Source organism: Marmota flaviventris, chromosome 15, assembly GCF_047511675.1.
Source record: "Marmota flaviventris isolate mMarFla1 chromosome 15, mMarFla1.hap1, whole genome shotgun sequence".
Classification (NCBI taxonomy): domain Eukaryota; kingdom Metazoa; phylum Chordata; class Mammalia; order Rodentia; family Sciuridae; genus Marmota; species Marmota flaviventris.
In genome coordinates, this window is record NC_092512.1 from 2798025 (window position 1) to 2811617 (window position 13593).

General features: G+C 63.3%; 1 protein-coding gene across 4 annotated transcripts; it reads right to left on the bottom strand.

Annotated features, from left to right (window-relative positions):
* Positions 1-2467: 2467 nt before the first annotated feature.
* Positions 2468-12826, bottom strand: Ptp4a3 (protein tyrosine phosphatase 4A3). 4 transcript variants are annotated; one of them, XM_027950774.3, is made up of 6 exons: positions 12741-12826; positions 9132-10036; positions 6511-6603; positions 4739-4869; positions 3978-4052; positions 2468-2946 (listed from the first exon to the last, which is right to left on the bottom strand). In XM_027950774.3, exons 2-6 carry the CDS (start codon positions 9234-9236, stop codon positions 2829-2831), a joined length of 522 nt encoding a protein of 173 aa, XP_027806575.1. In that variant the 5' UTR covers positions 9237-10036; positions 12741-12826; the 3' UTR covers positions 2468-2828. The 4 variants fall into 4 exon arrangements, with proteins under 4 accessions (XP_027806575.1, XP_027806585.1, XP_027806601.1 ...); XM_027950784.3 differs by having other exon boundaries at positions 9132-9330; positions 12741-12759; XM_027950800.3 differs by lacking the exon at positions 3978-4052.
* Positions 12827-13593: the final 767 nt, after the last annotated feature.

The window sequence follows — 13593 nt, forward strand, 5'->3', positions numbered from 1 at the left end:
AGAGAGCTTGGTTGCATGACATTTTTCCATTTGAAAGAAAGGTCTAGATTCAACAAAGAAGCATGACCCTGTGGCTCCCAGCTCTCATCCCAGGCCCCTCCCTGTGGCCAAGCCAAACCCAGCAGACACTGGCAGGACTCAGGGACCGGGCCAGGCCGCGGGTGGTGGGATGGAGCCTGCGAAGGCTGGGACAGACCCTGACAAGGCAGCCCCAACACTCAGAGATGGGGTCTACTCCACACAACCAGAGCCCAAGAGTCCTGGGCACGGGAGGACGCCACGTGGGCAGCCCCAGCCCTCACTCTCCCGGCCAGGCGCCCACAGCTGGGGCCAGGGTCTGCCCACTCCCCCTCCTCAGTCCAGTCAGGACTGACCAGGCCCCAGGTCGTGCCTCCCAGGGGAGCCAGGCTCACCCAGGATGAGGTAAGCGGCCTGAAGCAAAGCCCCGGGCTCTCGGGGCCGGCCGCGCCCTCTGTAAAATGGGTCAGAAGTCCTTCCCCCCAAGACCCTCTTAGAGGGCCCAGAGGAGGGCCCCTGATTCCAAACAGCCTCCCTCATCCTTCCCCTCCACCCGCTTCCCCCGTGTGAAATGGGCAGGCGGGTCCTTCCCTCGCCTGTGGGTCCAGAGATCTTCCTGGGGCCTCCTCCACAGGCTCCCAGACCAGCCACGCTGCCCACCAGCCCCTCCTGGGCCCACCCCACACTCCCCTGCCTCCGCACTGCCCCGCCCTCCCAGCTGAACCCCACCTGGCTGAGACGGGTTTGCAGCCCGTCCTCCTCCACCCCGCTGGACCGTGCCCTTCTCAGGACAGGCTGTGCCGCTCAGGGCCTGCACAGAGGCCCCAAAACTTAGAAAAATACAGTGACTTCCCCAAACGTGCCGCAGGTATCACTGAGTTCACACACACGTTCAAGGAAAGGGAGAAATAACCACCTGGTAGAACTGGTGCCCCGCTTTGCCTTCCCAGGGACAGCAGGGCTGCAGCCCAGGCTTGTCCACCAAACCCCTAGAAGAGGAGCTGCCTGAGGGGCTCTGCGGGTACTTCTGCCTGTTCACATTTCCCCATCTTGTCCCCTGATATCATGGGCACCTGTCCTTCTTTGCTTGAGCCCCTGCTAGGGAGGGTCCCCGTGGGTGCAGCCTGGTGGGTGTGGGGACGGCAGGCCCCTCAGCAAGTCAGCAGTCTCTCTCAGGGGTGGGCTTGCTGGCCGCCTCATCAGCTGCCCTCCCCCACCCTGGCCACCGTCGGCAGATCTCTTCTGTGCTTCAGTTCATCTTCCCTTCAGAAAATCCTGCTTCGAGACCCCTGGGGTCGGGTGGGCCTGGACTAAATGGGGTTCCTGGAGCTAAGAGTAACCAGACAAGCCCCTGGGGCTCTCTGAATTGGCCCCTTATCTGGAAAAGGGTGGGCACCGCCAGGTTGAGAGGGATAAGTAGGCCTTCAGAGCTTGGCACACAGTAGGTGCTGCATTATGGCACACCCATGGTAAGGCCAAGCTGGACAGAGCCACCAGGGGAGAGCAAGCAGGGCCTGCATCGCCCTGGGCCCTCCTGCCAGGGCTCTAGGAGAGGTGACCCCCACCAGGCCACCCAGGGCTCCACTCTGAGTCAGGGCCCCCACACTTGGGAAACGAGTCTCCAGCAAGGCCCTCTATGCCACCGAGGCACATGGCCTGCCCTTCTGGGAACAGAGATTTCGGGGGGCTGGGTGAGCCCCTCTCAGGGGCCCTGAAGGCCTAACCCAGAGTGGGTACAGGGCAAGGAGGAGGAGGGAGGAGGGCAGGTCCAGTAGGGACCCTGAGAGGTCAGGGCCAAAGGCAACGTAAGCAGCAGACACAGATGGGCGTGGCCTGGGGTCAGCAAAGGCCCTGGGTGGCCTCACGGTGGGAGCCCAGGGAGGGATGGCCCCCAACTTGGGAACCTACATGCAGGAGCACAGGAGGGTCCCAAGGAGGCCCCAGGCGCTCGGGGCCTCTCCCACATGCTCACTCAGCTGCAGGTGCCTGCGTCGTCCCTCCCCTCCCTAGGCCAGGAAGGGTGCCTCCGCCACCCTGAGCCTTGGTGGCACAGTGCTGGCACCCCCGGCACCCCTCCCTGGACTCCCTTCTCTGGGCCTGGGGCTGAAACGCCGTCACCTGGCTGGGTGGGATCGTGAGGCCGCCTCACTGGACACAGGGCTTGAAGAATTGCCAGGTGACCCCCACCATGTTGTTAAGAGGGGAAACACTGGTGCCCCAACCCCAGAGCCGTACCCAGCAACGCCACCCAAGCCTCAGCTTCTCCCTGGCTTATGGAGGCAGAGGACCAAGGCAGGGTGCAGGGCCCAGCATGACCACCAGGGGGCACCATGGGAGCACACGGCACCCCACACACAGGAACAGCAGGGTCCATCCTGGGACAGTGGACTCCCCAGGCCCTGCAGCCACTGCCCCCTCCACCTGGCCCCATGCTCACTCCACACAAAGCCACGGCTCGCTCTTTATTGCCTTCGAGTGTCCAGAGCACCTGACCGCCCGGGATCCAATAACTTAAGTGCAGAGCACAGGTGAGGCCCCAGCAGAGGCCTGGCCACTAGTTCAAAACTCCATCCACCCAACAAAAGGCAGGGCAGAGGGGACCTGAGGTGGGGTGTAGGAGGGTGCGGGCAGGAGTCCAGGGACGGGGCTGCCGAGCCTGTGAGTCGGCCCAGGCACAGAGGGCCTGGGGCAGGCGGGCAGGCAGAGCAAGGACACGGCCCGTGGGCTCCTCGGACGCGGGCAGCTGAGGCACAGGAGGGGAAGGCGGGCGGAGGCTGCCAGGACAGGAGCCCCCGCCGCGGAGTCCTGAGCTACATGACGCAGCATTTGGTCTTGTGCGTGTGGGGGTCTTTGAAGCGCAGTCTCTGTTTGGGCCGGTATTTCTCCAGGTAGGTGAGCTGTTTGCTGTTGATGGCCCCCCGGCGCTTCCTGGGAGACAGGACAGAAGGTCATCGGGATGCTGGCCACCTGCCTGCACCCCAGGGAGTCCAAGGCCATGGCAGGTGGGGTTGGGGGCTCCACGTGGCCAGCAGGGCACGGGCAAGGCGGGCTACGGCAAGGCTGGCCCTGGCCCTGGCAGCCTGCCCCGGGGGCACCAGCAGGCAGGACAACGGACGAGTGTGTGCCCACACGAGTGCTGGGCACGTGCCCACTGTGCCTGGGTGTGCTGCATGGGGTGTGTGTCCCTGTGTGTGCAAGGGGCCTGTGTCCAGCCCTCACAGGCACTCGCGTGGTGACAGGGTGTGACAGGATGGCAGAAGCCACCTGGGAAGGGACAGCTGTGCTCTGACAGGCTGCGGAGGCAGCAGGAGGACACCTGCCCAAAGCGTGTACACCTCCAACACACGTGCCTGCGGCAGCCAAGGACAGCGTCAGCCCCCGCTGTCCCTGCGTGGCTGAGCGGACAGATGGGAGCCCTCCCCAGGGAAGCCACCAAGCCACAAGCAGGTGGCCTGGAAACCTCCAAGGAGGGGAGGGACGGGGCAAGCCAAGGACAGCAGGACGGGGGCAGCTGGACCCGGGTTGAGAAGGGCGGCCAGGACCGTGGCCTGGTCTCAGGCCACCAGACACCAGCGTGGGCCAGTGTCCTGGGCAGGAGAGGACTGGGGTAGGCTTGGGCTGTTTCCACTGAGGCAGGGCCCACCCTGGGGTCCGCCCTGGGCAGCGAGGGGTACTGGGGCACAGGAGCCGTGTCTGCCAGGGCAGGAGGGGGGCACTGGCAGCCACAGCTGTCCCTCCACTGTGGCAGGTAGGGAACCGGACAACAGGTCACTGCCACAGGGCCAGCCCCCGACTGTCCAGAGCCCACAGGGGGACCCACTGTGGCCCTTGCCAACCCATGTGGCCTAGGAAATTCCATTAGCCAACCCAGGGAGGAGACCCCATCCCAGGCCAGCCCTCTCCCAGGGCAACCAGGATCCAAGCACGCGGCCATCACGTCCCCACAGCTGGCCACTCACTGCCGGATGAACTGGATGGCGTCCTCGTACTTCATCCCGCTCTCAATGAGGGCCACCGCCACGAGAACTGGAGCCCTGCGGGCAGGCGGCAGCACTGAGGTCATCTGAGCCCTGAACCTGGCCTCCCTCACAGGCTGCCTTCTGGAGACGGAGGGCGGGGGACCCAGCCCGAGGGGAGTCCCCTGAGCTCCTACAGAGGGCAAGACTGAGACCAGCTGAAAAGCCTGGGTCCAAAGCCCGCCCCCTTCTGTCTACTGTGCCACCTCAGGTAGTTGAGAAGAACTCTCTGTGCCTCAGGCAGGTGAAACGTGTGGTGGGAGGGTTAAGCCAGGATGCGCCAGGAGACGCTCAGCTCCGAGCGGGCCTCGGCGAAAGCTGGTTCTCAACCCTCACTGTCTGGTCTGCCCTCTGCAAGTGGTAGATCCCCCTGCCTGGGTGATTTCAATCCAATCCAGGCTGTTACACCTCCTTAAGAAAGAACCCACCGCCCCAGCTAAGAGGAGATGTCTGTAACTGGGGGTGGGGCGGGGGACGGGGGCAGCTCTTTTCCGGGCACAGGTGCAGGGACAGTTTCGACCACAGCAGGTGGGAGTCAGGTCAGACTTTGAGAAGCACTTCTTCCCTGCCAGGCTGTAAGAGAAACTGGGGCATCTCCCCTCGGGAAGGTCACATGGATGTGTCCCACATCAGAAAGTGAGACAGACTGCAAGATCTCAAGCCCAGGCTGGGACCCCGGTGCCCTGGCCCCACCCGCTGCTCACCGTCCCAGGCCGGCCACGCAGTGCACGGCCACACAGCTGCCTGGGTCGTCCAGGAACTTGGCCTTCAGCAGGCTGAGCCAGTCCTCCACAACCTTGCCAGGCGGGGGCGCCCCGTCGTCGAAAGGCCAGTCCTGCAGACAAGGAGGCACTCGTGAGGTCGGACCAGAGAGGTGGCCAGGCTGCCTCCCAAGGGGTGCTCGAGGGGACAGGTTCTGGGGCCTGCTGGGGAGGGACCGATGTGCACTGACCTCTCCTCCAGGAAGCTGCCCTGGGACACCCCACCCCTGCCTGAAGACACCCTGCTGGGAGCCCCACAGTCCTGTGCCCCCACTGTGGTCCTGGGGTCACCATCCTGTCCACTGTGTGCTGTGGCAACCCAAGAGGCTCAGAGTCACAGGCTAAGGAGTCCCATCTCTTGCAGCGACACTAATGTGCTGCCACGTGTCTACCGTCCCCAGCCCCCAGGGCACCACATGTGGGATGGAGGGGAGGCTGGCGGGGGAGGCTGATGGGGGAGGCTGGCGGGCCTTCCGGCCACTCCCAGGGGTCAGCTCTGCTGTGAGGCTCAGTGTCGCTCTCCTGTCCCCTGTGCCCTGGGGAGGTGCAGCCAGTGTCCAGGAAGCCTCCAGCCCTGAGCACGCCAGAGTGAGCACAGAGATGTGGACATTGTGGTGAGGCAGGTGCCCAGGCCAAGGCTGGCACCGCCGGGTGCCAGGGTGAATCCACATGGGCTCCCTGGTGCTGCTGGAAAGCAACCCTGGGGCTCATCTCACCCTGCCCCAAGTCTAGGTAGGGCAGCTCCTGGAGGCATCCAGGGCAGTGCTGTCTTGGGTCTAACCCAAATCCCTTCTACTGGAGGGAGGGGCGGCACCCTGTGCTAGAGGTGGTGCTAGGGCCCTGTGGGTGTCGTGGCTGAACAAGGCTGCAGTGGGCTTCAGTTCACACCTGTCTGACCCCAAGTGCCACTCTTCACCATGCCGACTTCCAAGGGTGGTCCCTACACACAGCGACACCTGTCAACACCAGGGTCCTTACAGGGGACCAGGGGTAGCTGGCACTGAGGACAGGAGGCTGGGGCTGCGGCATGGGACAGCCCACACCGAGCCCCATCCTGAGGTGGGGAGGCCCTGCTCCGGGGAGCTGCCATCTGCCGAGCTGGGTGACCCCAGAGCTGGCTCTGGGGCCTGCCCCATGGCCCACCCGCAGGTACACGGCAGCCAGGTCCTCCCCTAACTGGACCCCAGGGGCTTTAGAAGCCAAGGAAACAGCCCAAGCTCCTGCCACAGCCTCTGCAGCGGCCTCCCCAGGGCCCAGCACCAGGCAGCCGGAGGCGGAGGGGAGGCCCCCGGGAGGAGCAGACGCAGAGGAGCCTGGCTGCCCGGTGCTGCTCAGGAACCCGGGCAGGGCCCGCTGAGCCTCGCACCCAGCAGAGGAGAGGCCGTGGCCTCCTCCAAGCAGGGGGGGGACCAGGTCCAGTCCTGGCAGTGCGTCTGCGGGCAGGAGCCACGTTGTGACCAGGGACCCTCCTGCCTCCAGCTGTGTCTCCCCAGAGGAAGCCAGGCAGGGGTTATGACAGGTGGTGGCTGCTGGGACCCGCCACCCTCCTTCTCAAGGTCACATGTCCCAAGACCCTGGCCTCCCTCCAGGTGCCCACATGCCTGTGGCTGAGGCACAAACACCGGGTAGCACGAGGCCGCGTGCCAGCCTCCCCGAGGACACCACCCAGGCCCTGCCTCACGGCAGCCACCTGCCCAGCGCCACGCAGTCCTCACCATCACAGTGATGCCATCCTTCTCCAGTGTGGTCTTGTCATAGGTCACCTCACACACGCGCACCACAGTGGTGGCCCCGTATTTCTTCAGGTCCTGGCAAGGGGACAGGAGGAGATGGGCAGAGGCCGTGGGGTCAGGACCCAGGACCCCTTGACCAGGGTTCCCAGGGCAGACCGTATTCCCCAGGGGTCCCCTTGCAGGGCTGGGTTCCCCCAAGCTCCTGGATAGAGCCGGGTCCCCTCAGCAAGACAGGAGGTGAACAGGAGATGGACTCTGAGGCCCAGCGATGGGCAGGTAGCCTTTTCTGAGCTGCCTTGGCCCCCTGGGGAGGAGGCGTTCCCACCTGCACTCACTGTGACCCGGGCTCAGCAGCTGTGCCAGGCCCCTGAGCATGAACTCCCTTCTCTGCAGCTCAGGACCCTGGCTCTCACCAGCAAGGCCTCACGTTCCAGGCAAACCTACTGCTTCCCGTGGCAGAGGCGGGACCCCTGGCCCACTTCTGAGCAGCCCTCCCGGCCTGGGCTGCACGGACAGGTCCAGTGCAGGGAGAAGCAGGCTTCGGCGGGCAGGGTGCCTCAGAGCAGGCAGGAAGGGAGCCAGACCCTGCACAGCGTGGGGAAGACCCACACAGCCAGCCCAAAGGTCACAGCAGCTCACAGCCAGACATGGGGTATTTATATCCGGGGACACATGACAGGCCAGCACCAACCCCACCTGCTCCCAGTAGATATTTTAGGAGTGGTAAGGAATCACTGGGCTGTGCTGGTCATGAGCTGGGGACACCAGACCCAACTATTCTGATAACACAAGGAGTAGAATAGGATGCGGCCTCAGAGGCCCTGGGCACACCTTCAGTGGAGGAAGCCACTGCCCAGCTCACCCTGACCACACGCCAAGCCACCATCCTGGCCACACACTGTGCCCTGACCAAATCACACACAGAGCTCTGCTTCTGGCTACACAGTGGGTCTTCAACCTGGTCACACACTGAGGCCTGGTTCGGCTCACATACTGAGCCCTTGTCCTGCTCACGCGTGAGCCCTAATCCTGCTCATATGCTCAGCCCTCACCCTGCTCACAATCTGAGCCCTCAGCAAGACAAGAGGGATAGCACCAGACAGGAGAGAGGCCATGTGTCAGCCTCACCTGAAGACACTACCTAGGCCCTGCTCACACCTGAGCCCTCATCCTGCTCTCACACTGAGCCCTCATCCTGCTCTCACACTGCGCCCTTATCCTGCTCACACCCTGAGCCCTCATCCTGCTCACACCCTGAGCCCTCGTCCTGCTCTCACACTGCACCCTTATCCTGCTCACACCCTGAACCCTCATCCTGCTCACATACTGCACCCTCATCCTGCTCACACCCTGAACCCTCATCCTGCTCTCATACTGAGCCCTCATCCTGCTCACATACTGAGCCCTCATCCTGCTCACACCCTGAGCCCTCATCCTGCTCTCATACTGAGCCCTCATCCTGTTCTCATACTGAGCCCTCATCCTGCTCTCACCCTGCACCCTCATCCTGCTCTCACCCTGCACCCTCATCCTGCTCACACCCTGAGCCCTCATCCTGCTCTCATACTGAGCCCTCATCCTGCTCACACCCTAAGCCCTCATCCTGCTCACACCCTAAGCCCTCATCCTGCTCACATACTGCACCCTTATCCTGCTCACACCCTGAGCCCTCATCCTGCTCACACCCTGAGCCCTCATCCTGCTCACACCCTGAGCCCTCATCCTGTTTACACCCTGAGCCCTCATCCTGCTCACATACTGCACCCTTATCCTGCTCACACCCTGAGCCCTCATCCTGCTCACACCCTGAGCCCTCATCCTGCTCACACCCTGAGCCCTCATCCTGCTCACACCCTGAGCCCTCATCCTGCTCACACCCTGAGCCCTCATCCTGCTCACATACTGCACCCTTATCCTGCTCACACCCTGAGCCCTCATCCTGCTCACACCCTGAGCCCTCATCCTGTTTACACCCTGAGCCCTCATCCTGCTCACATACTGCACCCTTATCCTGCTCACACCCTGAGCCCTCATCCTGCTCTCACACTGCACCCTTATCCTGCTCACACCCTAAGCCCTCATCCTGCTCTCACACTGCACCCTTATCCTGCTCACACCCTGAGCCCTCATCCTGCTCTCACACTGCACCCTTATCCTGTTCACACGCTGAGCCCTCATCCTGCTCTCACACTGCACCCTTATCCTGCTCACACCCTGAGCCCTCATCCTGCTCTCACACTGCACCCTTATCCTGCTCACACCCTGAGCCCTCATCCTGCTCTCACACTGCACCCTTATCCTGTTCACACACTGAGCCCTGTCTCATCCTATTCACATACCAAGCCCTCGTCCTGTTCACACATTGAGCCTTCATCCTGGTCACATACTGTGTCCTTGACCTATTCACACACTGACCTGTTCACACCCTGAGCCCTCATCCTGATGACCAGGACACCCCTCCATTTCCCAGGTCCTGTAACCGGGTGACAGGGCTGGGTGCTGACAGCCGTAGTCCATCCCACCAGCTCTGGCCTGTCCACACCTCTGAGCGTAGCTGGCCAAGCTGCTAGACACCCCCCCACCATCTACTCAGGCCCACTCACCTCAATGAAGGTGCTGAGGGTGGCATTGGTGGGATTGTGCGTGATGAGGAAGCGCATGTTCCTGTAGCTCACCTCCACGGGGGCGGGTCGGTTCATACGCGCCATCCCTCCTCCCCAGGAGCAGGTAGAGGGCCGGGACACCCACCAGAGAAACCCCACCAGCCCCCAAAACAAGGGAGGATGAGATCCCTGTACTTATCTGAGAGAAAGAAAGGATTTCTTTAAAAAAAAACCCCACCCCGCACAAATATTGTGCAAATACTTGGGAGGGGGAGGAAGCTGCCCAGTACCTGGATAATTAAAAAAGAAAGAAAGCCTGACCCTTAAAAATAAAGAAGAGGAATAAAAACAGCCCCCCAAAGTAAAATAGGCAACTCCAAACTCCTGAGTCTCGGAGCTGGATAATTATAAGTGGGCAAAAATACTGACCACCAAAAAACTCAACAAACTATGAAAACCCACAGTGAGTCTGGCTGTGGGCAGTGTCTGGCGGGGGACACTCTCTGCATCCGTGGGTGGCGAAGAGCCCCGCTCACTCAAAGGTGGCCCAAACTCCCAAGGACCAAAGGTCAATGAACTTGAACTGAACCAACTCCAGCAGCCCCCGGGGGGGGGGGGGGGGGGGGGCAGGCAGCAGCTGTGGCAGGTGCGGCCTCTGGTGTTCGAGGCCTCGGTCACGTTACCCCATCGGGGCACGGCGGATCCTGGAGGGGGGCAGGGGGCTCAGGCGGCAGCGAGGGCCCCAGGCCTGGCAGCACGGGCCATGGGAGGGCGGGGGCAACGGTGAGGGCCAGAGCAGGGGCTCCTCAGCAGCAGGCCTGGTGGAGATGCTGGGCACGGCAGTACACAGGGCTGACCCCCGAGGGCCTCTCCATCAACCGCAGCTGGGCCTTGGCAGGCAACGTCTGGGGAGGAGAGAGAAGGAACTGAGAGGTCTCCTCGGCCTCAGTCTCCCTGTGTGAGGACATGAGAAAGGACAGCTGCTGCCAGGACTGACCCAGGGCCCTGGGGTGACAGGACACCCACACCAGGACAGGGTGGAGAGGAACGTGGGAAGGGAGGACAGCCCCCAGAGTATGCAAAAAGCAGTTCATGGGTCCATCTGTGGCAACAGAGACCAGGCCCCCAGGCTGCAGCCTAGGCCGGCAGACCGGCCCACGCCAGAGCAGCCGTGGTCTCCTTTGGGGATTCCTGGCCCCTGATGTCGGAGCACAGATCATTCTGGAGTGGCCAACTATGGGGACACAGTAGGTACTCGGGCACAGTGAGGACAGGCCATGAGCTGCCTCAGTCAGCAGCCTCTGTCAGGCCTCCTATGGTCTCCTGCCCCAGGGGGTCTCCACTCCATGGACCACGGACAGCCGGGGCAGCCAGGCACAGAGGTAAACAAGCCCACTCTGCTCCAGACGCTCTGCAGACAGCAGGCCAAGGGCCAGTGCCAGGTGCTTGCCACGGTGGTGACAGCCCAGGTGGCCACAATGGGTCACTGTGGGGAAGGGCACTGCTGGAGGATACAAGGCCAGCCACACCTGCCTCCCTCCCTCTCAGGGTCTAAAAGCTCCAGAGCACCTAGGCCAGGGGTCCCCAGGGGCACCTAGCCCCCTCCCCACCCACAGGCTTGTCAATGGCCTCAGCCTCAGCTTCCCACCTGCACGGTGAGCGTCCAAACAGAGCCTCCACAGACCTCCACTGTGCCCTGTGCTCAGCAGATCTCGCCACATCACCCCACCATGCTTGTCTGCCCACAGTCTCTGCCTCTGCCCAAGAAAGGGCCGGGCACAGTCCTCATCCACCTTAGCCTGCTTCTTACCTCTGCCCCCACCCAGCACCCCTTCTCCAGCCCACCCAGGGAGGCTGGGCTCCCGACCCTCAGGCTGAGTGCAGGGAGAGGCCAGCCTGGGGCCCTGGGCTTAGAAGTGCGACTCTGCCCCTGCTGTGGGCACAGCCTTACTGTCCGGAACTCTGGCTGTGCAGGAGGGGTGCAGACTCCTCACCCCCTCTGCCGGCCCAGGGGCGGAGGCCCCACGGCCCCAGGCTCAAGGCAGGTGCTCACACGCTGCCCTCACCAGGGCCCTGGGAGGATCAAAACTGTGGGAGGTGCAACCCCAGAAGGGAGAAGGCAGAGGAACCCATCCTGGTTGAGGCAGCCAGGCCCCAGCTTGCGCCCACTCAGCAAGCACCCACCCTGAGCCCCGGGAGAAGAGCGGCTGCTGCGACTGCACAAAAACACAGGCCCCTGGGACACGCCTGTGTGCCAGAGCCACACTCCTGTTGACAAGAGGAGAGGAGGAACAGGGCCCAAGGAGGCCACAGACTCCAGGGGCCTCTCCTGAGGGTTAACTGCAGTGCCCACAGGGCTGAGCACAGGGAGACCTGCGCAACGGCACGCAGCCTGCTCCGTGGGCCAGCACCACTGCACAGGCGCTCGAGGGCGAGGTCTCTGGGCAGAAGGGCCTGAGCCTCTCACCACTCCAGGGTTCAAGGTGTCACAGGCCTGCAGGGATCAGGGGCTACACTGGGCTGGGCCAAGGGTCAGGGTTCAGAGTCCAGGCCAGAATGTGGTCACAGATCCAGGTCTAGGCTGGACCAGTCTGGACTAGTTTCTTGCCACTCAGCTCCACACACAGGGCAGGGAGGTGCAGTCCCCTGCCTGAGCAAACAGCTGGCTCAGACCTACCTGGGGGACACCCCCCCAGTACATCCCTTTGGTGATGTCTGAGGCAAGGGCTAAGGGGATCTGAAGCTACGGGCTGCCAGAGTCCTGCACAGCCCCCAGCAGGGCTGACCCAAGGCCTGTGGCCCATGTGGGTAGCCACTGCCACCTACCATCCACCAGTGCCAGTAACTCCAGATCTGAAGAGAGGCAGGACCCCCAGGACCAGCAGTGGGCATGCCACAGGCCGAGCCCCGCCCCCAGCTCTGTACGGCACAGGCCACCCATGCCCCAAGTTGCTGTGCGCCAGCCACCATCACAGCTTCTCTGCTTCTCTGCTGGCTGAGCCACCACGCCCACCACGCCCACACAGGCCCATGAGCCCTGCGGAGCATGAAGGCCCTCCTTCCCTCTGGCCCTCCCTTCCTGGGACCCCGGCTCAGCCTCCTCTGGGCAGTGCCCCTGAGCCCTCTGCTACTTCCAGAACCACTCTGTCCTTGTTTGCCAGATGAGGAAAGGAGTCAGAGAGAGATGGAAGGATACTCTCGGCCCTGGCTAGACCAGGCGTCCAGCTGAATGGGTTTCCTCAACCTCAAACCTAGGACGCAAAAGCTCTAAACCCCAGCACAGAGGAGACCGAGGTTCAGGAAGTGACCTCCTTCATTCGGGAAGAACGGCCGTAAGGAGTTTGGATCTATCAGGCTGCTGGGGCCCGGGCATACGAGGACCCTGTGTGATACTGAGGGTGGGAGGCCTGAGCCTGTGGAGCCGGAGAAGTAAGGCCTCCTCTTGGACAAGGCAGATGGGGACTGGGTCTAGGCGCACGCCCAGGGGCTTTTCCCATCTGGCGCGCGCGAGGTCACCGCGTCCTCCGGGAGGGGCTGGGATCTTGGAGGGCCAGGGAGGGTCGGGAGGATCCGAGGGCCTGGGTCCCGCCGCCCGCCCCCTCTGCTCACCCGCGCCCGCAGGCGAGCCGCCGCCTCCATGCGCAGGGCCTTGGTGCTGCGCCCAGACCCGCGCGGTGCCCTCCCGCGCGGCGCCAGCTCCGGCAGAGGCGGAGCAGCGGCTCGCTATTTATAGCGCCCGGCGTCACGTGGTGGGCGGTGACCGGCCGGCGACCCGGCTCCGGGCCTCTGCACACCTGCTGCCTAAAGATAGCCCCAGCCCCCGCCCACAGCTACTAACTAGGGGGCCAGCCGGCAAGGAGAGGAAGGCCAGGTGCCAGGGCCTCTCTGGGACCTTGGGGGTTCCCGCGGCCCCACAGCCAGCAAGGACTCCTAGCGCAGAGAGGAGGGAGGGCTGCACAGGGTCCCCTTCTAGAAGGTCCAGGGGAGCTGGCCAGGCGCACTGCGAGGACGGCCTCCCAACATGGAAAGCTGTGCACCCAGAGACTCCTCCATGCACAGCACCCACCATGTGCCACACACTGCTGTCCCCTGTGGGTTGGCTACTCTCACACCAACATCATCCCCAGCCTATGGCTGAGGAAACAGGCACAGATCCTAGGAGCGCCTCAGGGTCGCACCAGGTAGGAAGACAGCCAGGGAGCCGTCTCCAGCCCCACCCATCTCCAGGTTCTGTGCAGATGCCCTCCAAAGCCCTACCCTGGGTTCCCCACTTGCTCCCACCAACGCGTCCTGGCTTTGCCTCTCAAGAGCACCGTGTCCAGGAACTCAAGTGCTCCCGGGACTCTGGGCCCCAGAGGGGAGCCTAGCATTGTGGTCAACTCCATGCCTGTCCTGGCCCCCAGAGGCCCTCAAATCACTGTGGAACAGGGCATGTGTAGCCCCCAGCACACAGGGTCCCCAG

Coding starts and splice junctions, on each gene's coding strand:
- Ptp4a3 (XM_027950774.3), bottom strand. CDS start 9,236: ATGGCGCGTATGAACCGACCCGCCCCCGTGGAGGTGAGCTACAGGAAC. Junction 4,053..4,738: donor TGCGTGGCCGGCCTGGGACG/GTGAGCAGCGGG, acceptor GCCTGCCCGCAG/GGCTCCAGTTCTCGTGGCGG. Junction 2,947..3,977: donor GCCATCCAGTTCATCCGGCA/GTGAGTGGCCAG, acceptor CCTGTCTCCCAG/GAAGCGCCGGGGGGCCATCA.